The sequence below is a fragment of the Nycticebus coucang genome, chromosome 17 (genome assembly GCF_027406575.1).
Source record: "Nycticebus coucang isolate mNycCou1 chromosome 17, mNycCou1.pri, whole genome shotgun sequence".
Classification (NCBI taxonomy): domain Eukaryota; kingdom Metazoa; phylum Chordata; class Mammalia; order Primates; family Lorisidae; genus Nycticebus; species Nycticebus coucang.
In genome coordinates, this window is record NC_069796.1 from 77,899,762 (window position 1) to 77,918,312 (window position 18,551).

Genomic DNA, 18,551 nt, shown 5'->3' on the forward strand with positions numbered 1-18,551 from the left:
GTAGCTGGACAAACGGGTTGATGTAGCAGAAATGTTTGAGGAAGCTGGAGCTGGAGTAAGTGGAACAACAGAATGGGTTTTGAGAACCAAGGGGAGGGATCACAGGAGATTCCTTTATTTGATTTGAGATAAACAATTTTAGTGTGGATAATGCTTCTATTTTCCGAGCTGAGGATTGCATGGGATGGAAATGCTAAGGCAGGTGGTCAGGGAAGCAGGGTGAGGACCCCAGTGGTCAGGGCAGGAGGCTGAGGACCCAGGACCTTTGTTGTAGACATGGTAAGTTTGGTCGTGTGGACCCAGGGGCAATGTCCAGTAGGGTAATCGGAGTGTTGGGGTCTGAATGGAGTGTAAATTTGAGAGTTTGGAGAATAAAAGATGAACCGGAAGTCATGGAGCAAGTGAGAATATCCAGAAGAGACTTACAGAATAGAAAGAAATAAGGGAGGTCATGACCTAGCCTCAAGAAATGCCAACAGTGACAGGTCAGGCGGAAGAGGAGGAGTCTGAAGAGGAAGGCCAGGAGGGCTGGCCAGTATGGTGGGAAGAGAGCCGAGAGAGACCACCCTGGACCCAAGAGAAGAGGAGGGAGAGAATGGCCAACTGAGAGGTCAAAGAAGATGAGGCCAGAGCACTGTTCATTTGCTCCAGCAAATGGGTCAAGGCATTTTGAGGTGGAGATGGGACTCTAAAGTGCTAAAATGTCCTCAGAGGTGAAGGAAAAACAGCAAGTAGTAGCCGGTGCTGCTTTTGGAGATGACGCAGTTCGGTCTGCTGTAGAGAGGAGCAAATGACTGAGGACTCACGTGGTGTCAGGCACCCACCTGTCCTGTGGCCTGTGTTGAGCTTTGTGGTTTGAGGAGTAAGGGATCAAAGATTGTTCCATTAGAAAGTCACTCAGCCTAAGCAGCATTTCATAGGAGTGCGGAGTAAAGCAGGCCATAGATGAAGTGAGCCTCTATTCTTACCTGTGTCTAAATTCAGAGCCCCCAACCTCATTACTGCAAGTGGCAAATGGTATGTAAGTGTATGTATAAATCATCATACATGTATTTCAAGCTGGAATGGAACCACACAGTACATAGAAAAGACTTTCTGGTGTCTGATTTCTTTTGTTCAATGTTATGTCTGACATGCATTGGTGTATATGTAGTATTTGCTGTGGGGAATCCCCTTTTATGAATAAACTACAATTTATCCATTCTCTTCTTGGTAGACATTTGAGATGTTCCCAGTTTTCAGCTATTATGAGGTTATTATATATAAAGCCTCTATAAATGTTCTTATATGTATATTTCAGTGTACCATTATATTTTTGAGTTGACTTTTTGCTATTATGAGGCTATTATATATAAAGCTCTATAAATGTTCTTATATGTATATTTCAGTGTACCATTATATTTTTGAGTTGACTTTTTGCTGACACCTAGGAAATCTGTCAATTTTTTGGTATGATTATTTAGTATTTGGATATTTTACTAAATTCTTATAGCTTTTCAGCTCATTTTCTTAGAACACATTTGTATCAGATAGAAAGCTAAAAGCTTCAAGTAACAGAAAACACAGCCCAAATTGGATTAAGGCCCAACAAGTATGTATTTGCCTCCCTCAAACTGACCGCAGAGCCCAGCATGGATCTAGCTTCAGGAAAGATGGGATCCAGGCAATAGGATGTCATCAGGACCCACCTCCATTTCTCTCGGTTACTCTTGGCTCTACTCTCCATGTGGGATGCCTTTGTCCTTCTCCTGGCTCCCTGCTCAGAGTGGTAACAATTTCCACAGCAATTCTAGAATTCAAGTCCTCACTACACCATCCAGAGGAATAGTGCTCTCAGAATACCCATGAAGACCAAGGAAACTTCTTTCCTAAAGACTATAGTCAATACCGTGTCATATCTCATTGGTCCAAATTGAATGACATACTCACATATGAGCCAATAAAATGGTGGGATCAATAGGATAGTATTCCCTAATTAACTCAACCTCACAAGGGACCATCCCTGTCATTAAGGAAGGAGTTGATGCCCCCACAAACCGTATGTCTGCCACGCATTGGGGCCTGATGTGTTCCTGAAAGGAATATCAGGGAGCTTTTGAGTGGAGAAGAAACTGGATGCTAGAGAAGCAACCTCCAAATGAAAATTATTATGAAAATAAGAATAATATTGCCTGTAATGATTATTCATGGTCTTCTTCTGGCAGTAATATTTTTTAGTTCTGTCTCTTGCCTTAACATGTTGGCTAGAACATAGGGTCTTTTAAGTTTACACAGAATGGAAATGGTTTTGAGTTCTTCAGAAGCTCTGGGAAGGGTGTTTATGAAAATAGGGAGGCAGAGAAAAAGAGTAAGAAGTCAATACTTCTTAACATTTGATTTGAGATGTGAAGATATTCCAGACCAGTCTGAAATTATTGAGATAGACTTGGCAATGTAGGGAGGTGAGCTAGTTTCCTATTGCTATGTAACAAATTACCAAACATTTAATGGCTTTTAAAAAAGCACAAATTTATTTATTATCTGATGGTTTTTTTAGGTTGGAAGTCCAAGCATTGTGAGCTGAGTTCTCTTCCAGGGGTCTCACTGGCTGAAATCAAGGTATTTGCCAGGCTACATTCTCATCTGGCACTGGGGTCCTCTTCTGAGCTCATTCAGGTTGTTGGAAGAATTCAGTCCCTGCAGTTGTAGGACAGAGGTCCCCCTTTTCTTATTGGCTGTTGGCAGAAGGTTGCCCTCAGATACTAGCTATATGGCCTTCTCTCAACATGTCAGCTTAATTCTTCAAGGTCAGTGAAGAGTCTCCTACTACAAAATTTTCAATAGTGTAATGTCATTCACAGGAGAGACTATCCTATTCACAGGAGTGACTATCCTATAGTCACAGGTCCTGCCCACGCTCTTCAGGTAGGAAATTATATAGCATATGTACAGCAGGGGGCAGGAAATGGAATTATTACCCTAAGGCTCACACTGACCAGGAATTAGATGTATTGTTATGCATATAATAATAGATGTGCTGTGTGTGTGTATACATACAACATGTACGTATACATGTATGGGGAGAGAAATTATAAATCCGAGTTTGTTAATATTTCTAAAAATATGGATTCAGAGAAATGATTAGACATCTAAATTTTCTATACTGCTTCATAATCTGACAGCTGATATAGTGCTATCCAAAATATTTCTAATAATTAGAATTTGTAGAATATTCTTTCAGTTTACAGAGCACCTGACATGAAATGCTATTTCATTGTGTCCAATCCCAGAATGTTGTGGGTTATCCCATGATCTGTGCTTTGGAGTTTGCTCTTTTGTTTATATTAGCTCTTGACTTGTGTCTCATGTTCCCATGGCAGTTCATAGGCCAGCAAAACAGGGACTTGTAGATCACATGCCATTTCACGTTTTTGTTTCTTTGGTCATGTGGTTCCCTTTGCAGAAAATGTCTTCCCTTGCATTGTCCACCCAGAAAACTTCTATTCATCCTTCAAAGCCCTTTTTGTTTCAGGCAAGGCAGTCAGGGACATGCTTGAACAGCATTGTTCCTTAGAAGTCCTTGCATTGCTTCAGTGGTAGGGTACACATGTAGGCTGACAGGTACAAGCCAGGTCCAAGTCCATGTCTGCCTCGGGTATCTACAGAAGCAAATGACAGTACCCAGAGGCAGTGTCCAAACTAACACTTGTTATTGAAGGAAGGGTCTGAGTGTCTAATGTGCAGTAAATTACTTATGCCTCACAACAACCCAGTGAGATGGTTATGCTTATTTTCCATTTTATAGATGAGAAACTCAAAACATGAAAGGTTTAAATGACTCAGCCAAGGTTACCAGCTGGAAAGTTATAGAACCAGGATTTGAACCCAGCACACACCTGTGCACACTCCCTACAATACTGGCCATGTTGGCATCTGCCTTATAGTGTAGAATTAAGTGAGATAATGCATGTCACTTGCTCAGTGCCAGCTATATAGCAAATGCACAAAGTATGAGAATTATTTTTCTTGCCTATGGTACAGAGGCCTCTGTTTTCCTATTGTTTGGGATAGGAGGTGGGAAGAAAATAAAACTATGAGAACACTCTTCTGCCTACCCCCTCTCTGCACTCTCCCAGTGAGCCCTCCTCCGTGTTCCGCTACACCACTCCCTGTTTATGGAAGCCAGTGGCTCCCTTTTTGTTGTTTGGAGGAACACTCTACAAAGAGCAGAGACAAAACAACAGAATTTCCATCTCGAAATGGAAATCCTCCAGGTGAGGGAGAGAGGGGTGTTGATGGGTTAGAGTCCAGGGCCTCTTTAACCAACATGTTTAAGTGCCAAGTGGTAGATGCTAGGCCATGGTACTACTTTCCCCAGCCCTTCCTTTCTGAGCTGCATTGAGTCCATGATATTCTGACAGACTTTAAAGAACATTCTTCAGAGAAGAATTCTTGCTCTAGTCAATATATTTACTTTTGTCTCCAGAAATTGGCTGGGGTTTTCTGTGAAAATTCTGTTAGTTTAAGCTATAGTGGGAAGTAAGAGTGATCACAGGGGCAGTGCCTGTGGCTCAAAGGAGTAAGGCGCCGGCCCCATATACTGGAGGTGGCAGGTTCAAACTCGGCCCCGGCCAAAAACTGCAAGAAAAAAAAAAAAAAGAGTGATCCTAATTAGAAGACTGCTTCCTTGTTGCTGTGTGATCTTGGACAAGTGGCTCAGCATCCCTGAGCTTTAGTTTCCTTATCAGGAAAAATGGAAATAGTGGTAGTACACAGGTAAGGCATGTGCAATGTATGATCTGGTTCTGGAATATAATAAATGGGTCAAAAATATTGCTCATTATTATCTTATTTAACTCTCATAGGAATATGATTACGATCATGGTCTGTATTTTACAGGTGAGAGTGTGAGGCCCAGGCAGCCTCCGTGCCCCTCCTGGCGCTCAGTAGTGCCCTGTGAATGATAACCTGGCAGTGGTTACTGGTTTCTTTTCCTTTCACTTTGCCTGTGCAGTGGGCTGGAGTTCCATAAATGTCTTGTCAGGTTGACAGCAGATCCTGGTAAGATGTTAACCACCTCTGTAAAAAATTCAGACTTTAGAAAAACAGGATGATACAAGAGATCCAACAGGCCCTTATATTTTTCCTTTGCATAAGTCCCCAAATCAAGTGGGAATGAACTATGTGCAAACAGATGTAGACACAGCATCTTCACCATAACTCGTTCATGTAACAAAACCTGTGGAAACAACCTAAACATTCAACAATTAAAGATTGATTAGATTAATTGTAGTATACACACAAAGGGGAATGTTACCCTACATTAAAAGGGAGAATAAAATCATGTATTTATCTGCATTGGAAAATTGGGAAGAAGGTATAGTGTTGTGTAATTAAGGCAGGTTATAAACTAGGACATAAAATATCAGTTCATTTCATGAAAAGGAAATATATGTTTCATAAATAGTAAATATATGTCATATGCACATACATAAGTCTGTAAAAACATCTGAAAAGTTGTAACCAAGATTGTCACCAGTGATTGTCCCTGTTGGAATGAGGAAGTACTAAGGATAATTTGAATTTTTTTCTTTTCTTGTGCGTGTTTGGGAAGGATTCTTTATTTTCGGATGTTTATGCATAATAAATTCTGGTTACTTAAAAAAAAGGAAAGGGAGGGTGGCGCCTGTGGCTCAGAGGAGTAGGGCACCGGCCCCATACGCTGGAGGTGGTGGGTTCAAACCCAGCCCCGGCCAAAAACTGCAAAAAAAAAAAAAAAAAGGAAAGGGAAAGAGTGATGTTTCGAGTCTCCTTGTGCACTAACACTGATCGAACCTTTCAGGTGATTGTGAAGACAAGAACGGAATATCAGCCAGAACAGAAGAACAAAGGGAAGTTTCGAGTGCCGAAAATCGCGGAATTTACGGTCAGTGTCCTGATGGTGTAACGGAAAGCATACAGCAAGCTCAGCTCAGCTCGTGCCTGTGGAGCTGGTGCTGTTTGTTGGGGTTGGGAAGAGGAGGCAGGCTGTTTCTGGAAGGATTTGTTAAAGCCACGTGGTCGGGGTGACCAAGTTTAATCAAGTAACAAGAGCTCTGCCTCTGAGGTTTGTCAGGCTGTCTCCGGCCCCAGAATGCTCTGAGAAACTCCATAACTGATAAACACCTCTTTTATTTCTTCCCCTTTCTCCTGTCCCTTTCTTCCTGCTTTTCCATCACAATCTCCAGGAAATGTGATTGGAAATGCGGGAAGAGACTCAAGTTTTTGTCCTTGGATATGATGGCAACAAATACAAAAAAGGCAAAGAAGTGAAAAGCCGTGTCTTGGTGGTAAAGCCTAGTGGTTGATTTTCTATTTCTTGGTGGAGGGGCAGCTAGGAGCATGGACCGATGTGTACGCCTAGTTGTGATGGGTCACATGAGGGAGCCAGAAGCATGCCCTGTGAGGGCAAGAGGACCGGCTCCGGGGAAGTCACTTAGGAGCTGAGATGGAAGTGGGGAGTGGGCATAAGCAGGCAGAAGGGTGGCTGAGGAGAGCAGTTTGTGCAAAGGCCCTGAGGTGGGAGGGAGGCTAGCCCAGACTGAAAAGGAGTCAGAGCAGCAAGGCTGGGCTCAGGGGAGCATGACAGGGGTGGGGAGGGAGGACCCAGGTGGGGCAGAAGGCAGACAGTTCTAGGCTTTGGAGGAAGGCCTATATGGAGGGTTTTAGGTTTAAATACCAAAAGCAATAGGAAGCCTTTGCAGGATTTCAGGAAGGGGAGGGACATGAGTGGAACTGGGTCTTAGGAAAAGCATGCTGGCTTTCTGTGGCTAATGGAGAGTAGTGGGCAAGAGGGAGTGGGGGGCAACTATTAGGCTACTGTAGTCACCTAGGTAAAACAACAACGGTGGCTCAGACAAGGATGGTTAGCAGACAGAGAGATGTGGGCTGACCCGAACGAGATCTTGGAGGCACAATTGGCCATGCAGGCAGCAGAGCAGGTGGCTCTGGGGAGGGATATTGTGGTAGTCCGTTCTGGACTTGAGCCTTCTTTCCACCAGCTGTGTGGTCATAAGCAAGTTGCTAAACCTCACTTATCAAATAGAGATAATAGTAGTTCACTGTGAAGATGAAGTGTGGGATGCGTGCAAAGCACTTGGGTCTGTACGGGATAAGTAGCTATTTCCTGTCAATTGTGCCTGGGGCCTTTGGAAGTGAACACAACCCTTGGTTATCTGGGAATTGAAGTGTGCACATGGATAAACATATTGATTGGTCTGTTTCTGTCCCTTTCTTCCTGCTAACTCTACACGGGAGTAGCTGGTATGGACCCTGAGGTGCACCTCTTTGCATGCCCTGGAATGTGGGGCCTCCTGGATGTCAACCCCCCTCTTTCAGGGCAGGAGCTGCTCTTCTATTTTCTGGTGTGTCTGGCCCATGGTGTGGGTCTGTGTACGTAGGCCTGGCTGCAGCTACACCCAAGTACCTGCCAGAACGAGCACATTTCTGCAGGAATGGGGGGAGGCCTGGGCTGCCTTGGAGCGCCAGGCCAGGGGGTCAAGTTGACCTGGCCTCGTGGATGATGAGAAATACGAGCAGATCCACACACAAGAATTTACTGCAGTGCTATTTATAAAGTCACAGTACTGGAAATGATGCTAGACTTTTGCAGCTTTCCCTGATTCCATAAATGAGACCACACCCGTATAATGAACTATTTTACAATTTCTTTCTTTTTTTTTTTTTTTTTATAGAGACAGAGTCTCACTTTATGGCCCACGGTAGAGTGCCGTGGCCTCACACAGCTCACAGCAACCTCCAACTCCTGGGCTTAAGCGATTCTCTTGCCTCAGCCTCCCAAGTAGCTGGGACTACAGGTGCCCGCCACAATGCCCGGCTACTATTTTACAATTTCTTAAGATCACTTATATTTCAGAGAGTAATTTCTTTTAAATTATGAGCTCAGGAGATATTTCCTTCCTCTTTCTTTTCCAGGCTTTGAAAATTTTATATAATGAACGTGCATTGTTTCAATAATTAGACAGAAATGAGAATTATTTTTAAGAATTCGCTCTTTTCTTCCAACAGAGATTTAAGAGTTTTAATGAAATTATTCTTTATCCAGAACTCATTTAAAATGATGGCTATGAAGGCATGTGATAATTTGGGCAAATACTGAAGAGAGAATGTTAAGTGAAAAAAAGCAGAAATTAAAATTGTGTGCTTTCGGGGATTAGAACTATTAAAATCCCACAAATACAGAGGAAAAGTGACACGGAAAGAAACATATTTAAATGCTATCTGTGGCTATGTTATCAGGGGTGGGGCTGGGCCATTTTTTTTCTCTTCTTTGATAACTTTTGTGATGTGGCTGTTTCATCATATTTAAATATGTGAGACAGATATAATAATCCCTTACTTCTCAAAGGGGAAATACGGCTCAGGGAAGTGACATCACTTGCTCACCCAGACACCAAGAGACAGAGCCGGTGCGCTGAGCTGGGGCCTGCCCAGCCTTTCTGTTCAGCCATGAATACCTGCCTACTTCCGAAAGGACAGGAAAGAATAACAAGTCAGCTAACAGAAAAGGAGCTGCTAGGTCAGGGCTCGGGCCTGTGGAAGCCCCCACATAGTTTCGCCTAATTAGTGCCGGAGGTGTAGAAAGAAAGGCTTTGTGGTTCAGGAGCAGCCCTTTGTAAGCCTTGTCAGGTGTGGGTGGAGTGGAGCCCTGCCTCTTGGAACAAAATGGAAGGAATGAAGCAAATTCTTTCATGCTTATATAAAGCTTGGAACGTTAATTAGCCTGGTTTTTCCGCTTTCTCAAAGAGAGATCCTTCTGGGCCCTGTGAAGGGTACAAGTGTGGGGGCGAGGGTGGCTCGTGGAGACTGGGAAGGAGGCGCTGGTGGTAATTAAGAAGGATCTGAGTCTGAGGGTCTGAGCTGAGTCAGCTCAGTGGGGCTCGGGATCCAGGTGGGGCTGTCAGGAAGGTGAGATTTGCAGACTTGTGCTTGGTTGGAGAAAGCAGGGTGGGGGCGCTCCTGGAGTTTGGCTTGCCTGTCTGCCACTGAGGTAGGGTTGGGGGAGATGTGCTGAGCATGGTCCTGGAGGCCATGAGTAGGGAGGAGGTGGTCTGGGCACCCTTAGACGAGCAGGTCTGGAGCTCAGGATGGAGATTTCCACTGGAAAACCAGGGCTGGAAGTCAGGGAATTTGCAGCTAGTCTTAGAGAGCCTGGTGCTGGCAAACAGTGGCTGGGCCAGCCCTTCACATACACTAGCCAGGGCTGAGGTGACCTTAGGACGTGCAGAAGTGCATCCCTTCTTGTTCCAGACTCTTCACGAAGGTAGAACAGACTGTGACTTTAAATTCCAAAATAACCTGGAGAGAGCAGTTTATAGCAATTATACTGTGAGAAAGAAAGGAAGAAGAGATCAGAGTGGGGAGAGATGAATGGAAAAAGATTGCCTGCAAGAATTGCCTGGAATTTTGGTCATTTCTGAGACTGAGAAAGCTCTTGTAGTTATAATAAAGGCCCATAGACTTAAAAGATTTTCATCAGGATCATGTGAGAAGGTGGGAGCATGCAGAGAATAAACCCCTCTTACTTTCTTAATCCTGAGAGCTTAGGGTTCTTCTAAAACTAATTTCGCTATGGAAGGTGCTGGAGCTAAGGAGGGTCCTGGTGCCATGGAGGGTGCTGGAGACATGAAGGGTGCTGGTTTATGGAGGGAGCTGGAGATATGGAGGGTGCTGAAGCCATGTAGAGTTTTGGTTATGTGGAGGGTGCTGGGCACGTGGAGGGTCCTGATGCCATGGAGGTGGTGATGCCTTGGAAGGTGCTGATGCCATGGAGAGTGCTGGTTCTATGGAGGGTGCTGGACATGTGGAGGGTCCTGTTGCCATGGAGGTACTGATGCCATGGAGGGTGCTGGGCTGTGGAGTACACTTGGCCATGGAGGCTGCTTCTTGTATGGAGTGTGCTGGTGCCTCTAGCCATGCTGCCAGGCCTGGTCAATCCCAGGCTAGTCAGTGTGTGGCACTGAGTTTGTATTTGGAGGTCGTTTATGCTCAGCTGTGGAAAGGCATGCTGGGGCAACACCTGGGCTTGAGTTAGTCTCACCTAGGCACCTCAGAGCTTGGCCTTACCCTTTATGACCCTAGGAAAGTCTCTTCAACCCTAATCTCCTGATTCTTAATTAGTAAAACTGGATATAATCTTAACAAATTGGGTAAATCATTAGTGCATTCTAGGGTCTTAATAAATGATCATTTTATTTCCTTTCTATTCGGATTTTTTTCCTTCCTCTTGTGTTCTTAGCTTCCGACTAATTAGCTGGATTTTATCTGTTTATTGGGCTCTGGGCCTCTCTTTCCTGTGTTTTCCCTATGAGAATATTACTAAGAAAACCTAGAGAAACTGTTACTGAAGGAGCCAGTCTAATGTCAGGGTTTGTATGTGGTATCTGGCTCCCAGCAGTGCCCCCTGGAGCCAAGTCCTTGCCTACTGGTAGATGTAGGCCGTGTTCCTTTTTTTTTTTTTTTGTATGTGGTTGTAAATGTTACTTATAAGATAAATAATCATAATATCTAAAATATGCTTTTGCAACCACTTTTCAGCCTAACAACATTCTTGTGATGTAGTATCCATTATGATGGAGTGTATTATCTCCATTTTACAGATGAGAAAACTGGATGTAAAATGGAGTGAATTATCTCCATTTTACAGATGAGAAAACTGATGCTCAGAGAAGTGAGGTATCTGTCTCAAAGGTGGCTCAGCCAGGAATTGTCAGAACAAAATAAACGCGCAGCTTTACATCTCCCTCCCCACTCTCCCTGCCATAGCTGCTGTCATCCTGTCATTGTCCAGCCGCGGCCTTCCTGCCTCCTTCCCTCCCTTTCCTTCTTTTTGGTTATTAGTATTTGCTCTGGGCTGGGCTCAATGCTTTGTGCTGGATGACACAAAGGTGGACAAGATGAAATCCCTGCTCTCCGGGACCTTACATGTGCGTGGATTAGATACGAAACACTCTGGCTGGCTTCTCAGCTGTGCTTTCCTGGGGTCATTTCCTCTGGGACTGCTCTCTTGGTCCTCTTAGCCTGGTTTGGGTCTTCCTCTGGGGTCTTGTGGGGCCGCCATCCCCACTGTACTGGCTAATCCCATGGCAGCAGCCCCACTATCCCCTGCTCCCACAGGGCAGGGAGGTGTTGGGTGCACCTCTGCATTCCCAGCTCCCAGCACAGGGCCTGGCGTGGAGTGAGTGTGGGGTGTGTTGCAATGTGGGCCTCAGTCTTTTGGGATGGCTGGTCTCAGTATGCATCCCTGACCACATGTCCTGATTCAGCATTCAGAAAATCCGGTCCCTTAGGGTCTGCCCTGGGCAAGCTCAGACTGGAGGGTGCTCAGGCACCTGAGGGAACACCTTGGGGTCACCTGCAGTCCAGTTCCAGAGCACAGCTCAGGAAGAAGCCACAGTGAGAGGGACGCGTTAGTCCAAAGGCACCAGAACTCACCGCTCTCCTGGGCAAATGGACACGCTGAAATACACGAGAGTGGAGTGTGACCTGAAGTGAGAGGTCCGGCCCTTTTGAAAGAACCCATGTCAGTGGACTGTTTTTAAAAACGAAGAACAAATAAAAATGAAACAAAACCCCTGTTGAAGTTTCAGGCCTAACACCATCCGGTGTTGATTTTTTGGCTGCTTCATCCATTCATTGATCCACTTGACTCTTTGGGCTCCTGCCCTGTTCCTGACACGTGACTGGCCCTTCTTGTCTACTGTTCTGCTGAGTGATCCCAGCCAGCCAGGCTGCAGGATTGCTAACCCACCTGCAGGCTCAGAAGAGCAGGCTGACTTCCCTGAGGTCCACACCAGGAGTCTGTGGAGCTGGGAGGTATTCCCCGGCCCTAAGCTGAGGGTCCCTGCCACAGTGCAAAGGCAGGTGAGGGGCAAAGCTGCAGGTGGGCGTGCACCGAGGGGAGGGGCTTCAGTTGCTGCTAACTTCTCCACCAGTTGTTCCTTTGCTTTTTCTTCTGTATCAGGCCAAGAAATGGGGGCCTCGGCACCCTGTCTCAGGCCTCAACCCTGCTCACCTTCCCTCCAACACCAAAACGAAAGAGGCATAGAGAAACACCAGAACCAGCCTCCTCTGAGCCAGCTGCCAGGTCCAGGAGCTGGGAGTCCAGGCCCCTCCCCTCTGGAGCCTCTCTGGCTGTGCTTCCCGCTCTCTCCTCACGTGGCCTCTCCTCTCAGCCCTCTCCTGTCACTTCTCCTCACAGCCCCACCCTGGGCCTAGGGCTCCTACTAAGGCACGTGTCCCACAGAGGTATTCTGGGGCCTCCACTGCTGACTTGCCACCTCCCAAAGGTGTCCCCATCTACCCAAAGCATGGGCCCTTCCCTCATGATACTGGACGTTTTATGCCTCCCTGCCTCTGTCCCTTCTGGCCGGGATGCATTCACTGCCTTCCCTCCACCCCCAAGGCCACTCACCAGCGCCCTGCTCCCCCGGCTCCGCCCGTGCTGTCTCTCCTGTACTCTCGGGAGAGCCGTCTTTCCTCCTCCTCTGGATTCTTGCTTCTCCTGTAGGTCCCTCCATTCCAGCACCCATCACACAGAGCCAGTCCCACAGAGTCGGCATCAGTGAGTTACCTGCTTAGTCTTCCATTGACCCAGGGAGGTCAATGTGGCAGGAATACTGATGGCTTCATCTTTGCACTTCAAGAGCCTAGCCAGCACCTCTCCAGCTGGGCCCCAACAGGTTTCGTAATAAATAATTAGGGAGGCCCATGAACACACACAAAATCCAGTGGCTACCTGAGAAATTCCACATTGATAACAACCGCCCCTCTGGCTGTCTCATTGCCAATATCTTTTTTAAAATTGGGGCTCTATCTTTCCTCCTAAGCTGCTTGCTGATGACACTTTCTCATAACTGCCTTCTTCCTGGTGCTACTTTCTCTCACGGAAGTGAGACCCCATTTCTAGAAGCCATTTGCTTTCACCAATTTTTCATTGAAACTCCATGCACTGCCTTCGGTTGGTGGGATTCTAATATGTGCTGACAGCAGCAAATGGAGAAAGAGATTCTACTTAATTATCTGTTGTCTCGGTTTTTATTGCTCTCCTGTTTTTTTCAATTTTGAGGAACATTTTTAGGCAATTTATTAAAAACATTGCCTGCTGGGTTAGGAGTAGAGTCATTATCTGGCACAGAGAAAATTTGCACATGAGGACATGGTGGAGAGAGGCTGCCAGAATAGTTCATGTTTTTTATTCCTCTACTGGCTAGGGTTTTATTGAAAATCAGAATAAAGATGTTGGCCTAGGTTTTTGGCTGGGTGCTTTCTTCTGGCCCGATGGGTGTATTATGAGAGTGACCTTCAAAAATATATGTTGTTATTAATTGATGGTTGAGAAGCAATTGTGACTTATTATTATTACTATTATTTTTAATAAAACCTTCCCTTGGGAGGGAAAACACACACGGTACTATCTAAGGAGGAAGGTGCTCAGGATGACGGGTGGGGAGATTTGGTGACTACCCCGCCGCCAAATGTCTGAGCTGCTTTAATTAAACACTTCTCCTTCTCATCGATGTGAACACATATTGATAAATAAATGCTGCAATAATATAAGTCACTTATTAAGAAACTTAGTGTAAGGCCAGGTGTGGTGGCTCATGTCTGTAATCCCAGGCACACGGGAAGGCTGAGATGGGTCGATTGCTTGAGCTTAAGAGTTTGAGATTAGCCTGAGCAAGAGTGAGATGCCATCTTTACTTACAACAACAACAACAAAAAAAAAATAGTAAAACTAGCTGGGCATTATGGTGGGTGCCTGTAGTCCCAGCTACTGGGGAGGCTGAGGTAAGAGGATCACTTGAGCCCAAGACCTTGAGGTTGCTGTATGATGATGCCAGAGCACTCTACCATGGTGGAGTAGAGAAAGAAAGAAAAGAAAAAGGAAAGAGTCTTAGTGTAGAAGACTTCTAGAATCTAGTGCGTATTCTTGTTTCACAGGGGACTCCTGCAGGAGGCCACCAGGCACATCACATCTGCTCCTGAGAGCTGATTGTTCAAAGTTTGCAAGGCAGTTGTTAAACTGTTGGAAACTCGAAACCAATCATGGTGGGACCAGCAAGTACTAACAACCTCTTCCTCTCTCTGCTAAGAGGGGTTTATTGGCAAACCTTTGTTTGAAAGGTACCATATAAGATGGGGGCATATGAAAGTTGGGGCACTGATTCCATGGGTCTGCATGACTAAAACAAGTCATTTTCATTCTCTGAACCTGTGTTCCCGATCTGTAAAATGGGCTAATGATTTCTACATCAGAGGCCTGATTCAAGGCCTATGTGAGATATTATAAGTTAACACTGCTGTCCATAGTGGCTCATTAAATTTAAGCTTCCTCTTGTCACTGCAGGATAGATTCATTTTGGGGGGGTAGGTCATCTTACTGGATGGGACGCTGCCACCCTGTTCGGGTCTCTAGTGGGAAGCCATGCCTGGTACCTGGGGGAATTCCACCCTCAGTGACCCTGCCCTAGCTCAGATGATCCCCCTTTCCACTGTGCCAGCTTCTGACTCTCCAGCTCCATCCCACCCCTGTCACAGATAGGAAATCAGATTGCTCCCTATCTCCTCTGGGTAGCAGTGTGAAGTCAAATGTGTCTTCCCAGGCTCTTCCAAAAGGTGGTCCTTTCTGCCAGTTGCAGTCCTCTACCACCTGCTTCCAGGGCTCTCAGGGCTCTGCAAAACTGCTGTGCCTTTTCCCACCTCCAGGTCTTGCCATCCACATTTTCTGCCTTGAGACCCGGCTCCTTCTGGAACCTGCCCTTAGTTCCCCACATCATTTTCTCACTGTGAAGTCCAACGGTCCCAGCACTTCTTCTGGCCCTGTGCCTCTCACCGCTAAGATGGTGCCTTGGCTTCCCTGGAATTCTTCTGGCGCCTGGCTGGATTGCTAACTCTGGCATTGAAGGAAGGGATTCATAAAGGTTTCTCAAATCCTGGAGTTGTTTGTTGAAAGTACCACAACATCTTAAAAACTATTATTTCTGATTAGTAAATAATAACAGCTTTCATTTGATTAGGTTCCTATTCTGTGGTGGTTGGCAAGTCATTTTTCCACTCAATCTTTATTTTAACTCAGGATGTGGGTGTTATTTTTTATATGTAGATGAGAAAACCAAGGATCAGAATAGTTAATTAAGGTAGTTAGGGTCACCCGGCCAGTAAGGGTCAGAGTCAGGCTTTGCTGACCCAGAGGGATGTGCGTGACTTTGTGTGTGTGTGTGCGTATGGGTGTGTGTGCGTGCATAACACGCGTACACTTTTATCTAGATTGTCTTCCAAATTGGGAATCCCTGCACATTTGGGGAATTGCTTAAATTAAACTGGAATGGAAAAGCGGTCACCAGAATACTAAAATATTGCTGCGGGTCCCCGTGACCTGCCGAGCACTAGGTTAGTTTTGTTCTGGTGCTCCTTTCTTCTTTCTCTTCTTTGAGCACACTGTTTGCCCAGTCAGGAAATGCACTGCCCCAGAAGGCAAAGACAGAGGCTACAATTGCCCACGGGACACATGCCGTTTCCCCTGAAGGTCTGTCGTGTGACTGGCTTCCCAACCCCTGTCACCAGGTGGGCAGGCTCATCTTTTGACTTCCTTGGTCCTGTGGCCTCCACTGCTGCCATGCCTGATTATTTTAAATGTGATTTAAAAAACAATTATGATGTTTAAGCTCCTGGAACTGTCAGAGGAAGAAAGGCCCCAACAAAGTAACTGTATGTGCAGCTTGTCATGTCACCTCTATGTTCTATAATTATAAAAACCAGTTGTCATAGCAACGGCTGTACAGGCCTAGCTTCCTCCTGGAGATGCTAACAAGCTACTCAGCTCTGTGATCTGAGCAACTGGGAGGGAATTTGGTTCTTTAAGGGGATTTAACTCCCACTTGAGTGATTATGGTTCACTCACTCTCCTTCTCCACAATCCGAGCCCAGTTTTATTCTGCAATCTGACAGACCTAGGTTTGAATGTTGGTTCTATAACTTCACGGGCTGTGTGACCTTGGGCAGCTCACCTCACCTCCAGGGGCCTCAGTTTCCTTGTTTGTGAAATGGGGATACCAAGGCTCACTTCAGAAGACCGTTGTGAAGGTTACGTGTGCGATTGCCTGGCCCACTGCCTGGCACGCAGTAGCCCCTGGTGTATATTGGACATGTTTCCCTTAACCTTGTTCACTATAAGTGAATTAAAAATGAAAATGCTACCAATAAAGAGGGTAGATATTCTCATAATCTTTAAAAAACATTATTGTCATATATCGTCTTTCTAAATGTTTGTGGCTAGAACAACAGTTTACTAAACCAATTTTAGCCTGAATCATGTATAAGAGACAGAAAAAAAGAAAGCGGAGAAAAAGAGAAAATATAAATAAATATTCATGTAGATGAAAACTGGCTTGAATTAAAATTCCTCCAGTTTTTTTGTTTTTAGACAAGGTCTTGGTGTGCTGTGCAAGCTGGAGTGCATTGGTGCAGTCATAGCTCAAATTCCTGGGCTTGAGTAATCTTCCTGCCTCAGCCTCCCAACTAGCTGGGACTATACGCATGCACTACCATGCCCAGCTAATTTTCAGGTTTTTTTTTTTTTAATTTTTAGTAGAGATGGGATCATGATATGCTGACCCAGGGGGTCTCAAGCCCCTGTCCCCAACTGATCCTCCCACGTTGGCTTCTCATAGTTCTAGGATTACAGGAGTGAGCCACCACGCCTGGCCTCATTTTTGGTTGTGACAGATGGGGGTGCAGGTGCTACTTGGCATTCCATAGGTAGGGGCCAGGATGCAGTTAAGCATCCTGTGATGTACGAGATGTCTCCTTACAACAAAGCATTATCCAGCCCGAAGGCCAATGGTGCTGAGACTGAAAAACACCAGAGTATGTGTGGGGTCCAAAGTCAGAAATCCAACCACGCTTACGCCACCAAGATAAGTCAGTTTTGTTTAGCGTGTTAGTTTCTTATCCTAGAAATCTCCCAGAGATGTGAAGCCTATGAAAAATTAACAAAGGCAAAGAAAGGGAAAGACAAAAAGACTTCTCTAAGTTGTAGGGAGCTTAGTAAAAAATGGGTTGGCCTCAGGCAGCGCAGTGCTGCAGAACTCTAAACAGATCAAATGTGATTGTTTCATGTACAAAGCAAAATGTACTGAAGGCGATGTTAGGTCCCTAAATAGCTCTGTGATTTATTCTACAGAGGAGGTTAAAAATAAGACTCGCATTTATTTCACCTGCCCTCCTCCTTTCCAGCTCCTGTCTGGTTTTGACATTCCAAGCCAGAGCTAGAGTAGCTTTCCTATAACTCACCCGTGATGACTTCCTTCCTTGCTCCAAACTATTCTAAGGCTTCCTGGTCTTTGGGGTAAAATTGGAACTCCCGAGCCTGCTGCATTTGGCCTTCGGAGTCTGTCTCTCCCTCATCTCTTCCACCTCCTCCCATCAAGCTGAATTACCTCCACACACTGCCCCACCCCACTGCCTCGCCTCTGCTCAACTGTTCTCTCCCCCCCAGATGATTTTCTCTCTCCCGTGGGAGAGGCCTGACCATTTCCTCACTGGGACCAACCCTACAGGGCAGAGTTGGTTCCCTTCACCGCCTTCCTGCAGTTATTTCGTTACGTGCGTTTGGTTTTCTCCCAAGGTCCTGTGAAAGTCTGGGCTCTAAGGACAGACACTGACCCTGATTCATTGGTATAGCCCATGTCTGCTGCGGCCTTGAGTCCAATCGGTGGTTTTTACTTTTGCTTTTAAACAAGAGTGATACATACACACGCACAAAGTTCCATCAGTACAGAAAGGCGTATGCTACAAAATGAAAGTCTCCCTTTCTCTCCCTTCATAATTCTTCTCCCACAAAATGTCCCTTGTCTGTCTGTGCTGTCCAAATTGGATGCCCCTAGCTACATGTGGCTACATATATTTAAGGTAATCAAAATGAAATAAGATTTAAAATTTAATTACTCAGTCATATTAGACACATTTCAAGTTACCACATGAGCCTAGTGACTACCCCATTGGACAGCTCAGATTTACGGAATATTTCTGTCATTGCAGAAAGTTCTTTTAGACAGCCCAGGAATAGTTTCCTGTGCTCCCAACCAGGGACATTTTCTAAGTGTCTTCGAACATACAAGTGCACGCGTGTGTATTATATATGTACATGTGTGTATTATATATGTATATACATTTGTTATCCTCTTTTATCTTCTCAAATGGGCCCACTTTATACACACTCTTCTGCACCTTGCTGTTTTTCTCTTAATAACGTATTTCAGAGATTTTTCCACATCAGCACATTAGGATCCTTTTTGTTCTTGTTACATGTTGTTACAGGCTGTAGACAGGATGTTTCATAATCTTTCTCCATGAGCTATTGTTATTCTAGCTTTCAGCTTTCTGTTTCTAAAATCATGCTGCAGTGAACTTCCTTGCATATCTCTGTGCACACACAGACACACATGCTGCTGTGGTTTGAATAACCCCTTTGGTTTGGCTAACTTTGCAAACCGCTATGGCGATGGCATTCA

General features: G+C 45.4%; 1 protein-coding gene across 1 annotated transcript in view; it reads left to right on the forward strand.

Annotated features, from left to right (window-relative positions):
• NSG2 (neuronal vesicle trafficking associated 2) overlaps positions 1 to 18,551 on the forward strand; it is a 55,860-nt gene that overhangs the window by 11,392 nt on the left and 25,917 nt on the right. The window contains exon 3 of the mRNA XM_053566530.1: positions 5,822 to 5,905. Coding sequence (XP_053422505.1) covers positions 5,822 to 5,905 — 84 coding nt within the window. The remainder of the gene's footprint in view (positions 1 to 5,821; positions 5,906 to 18,551) is intronic.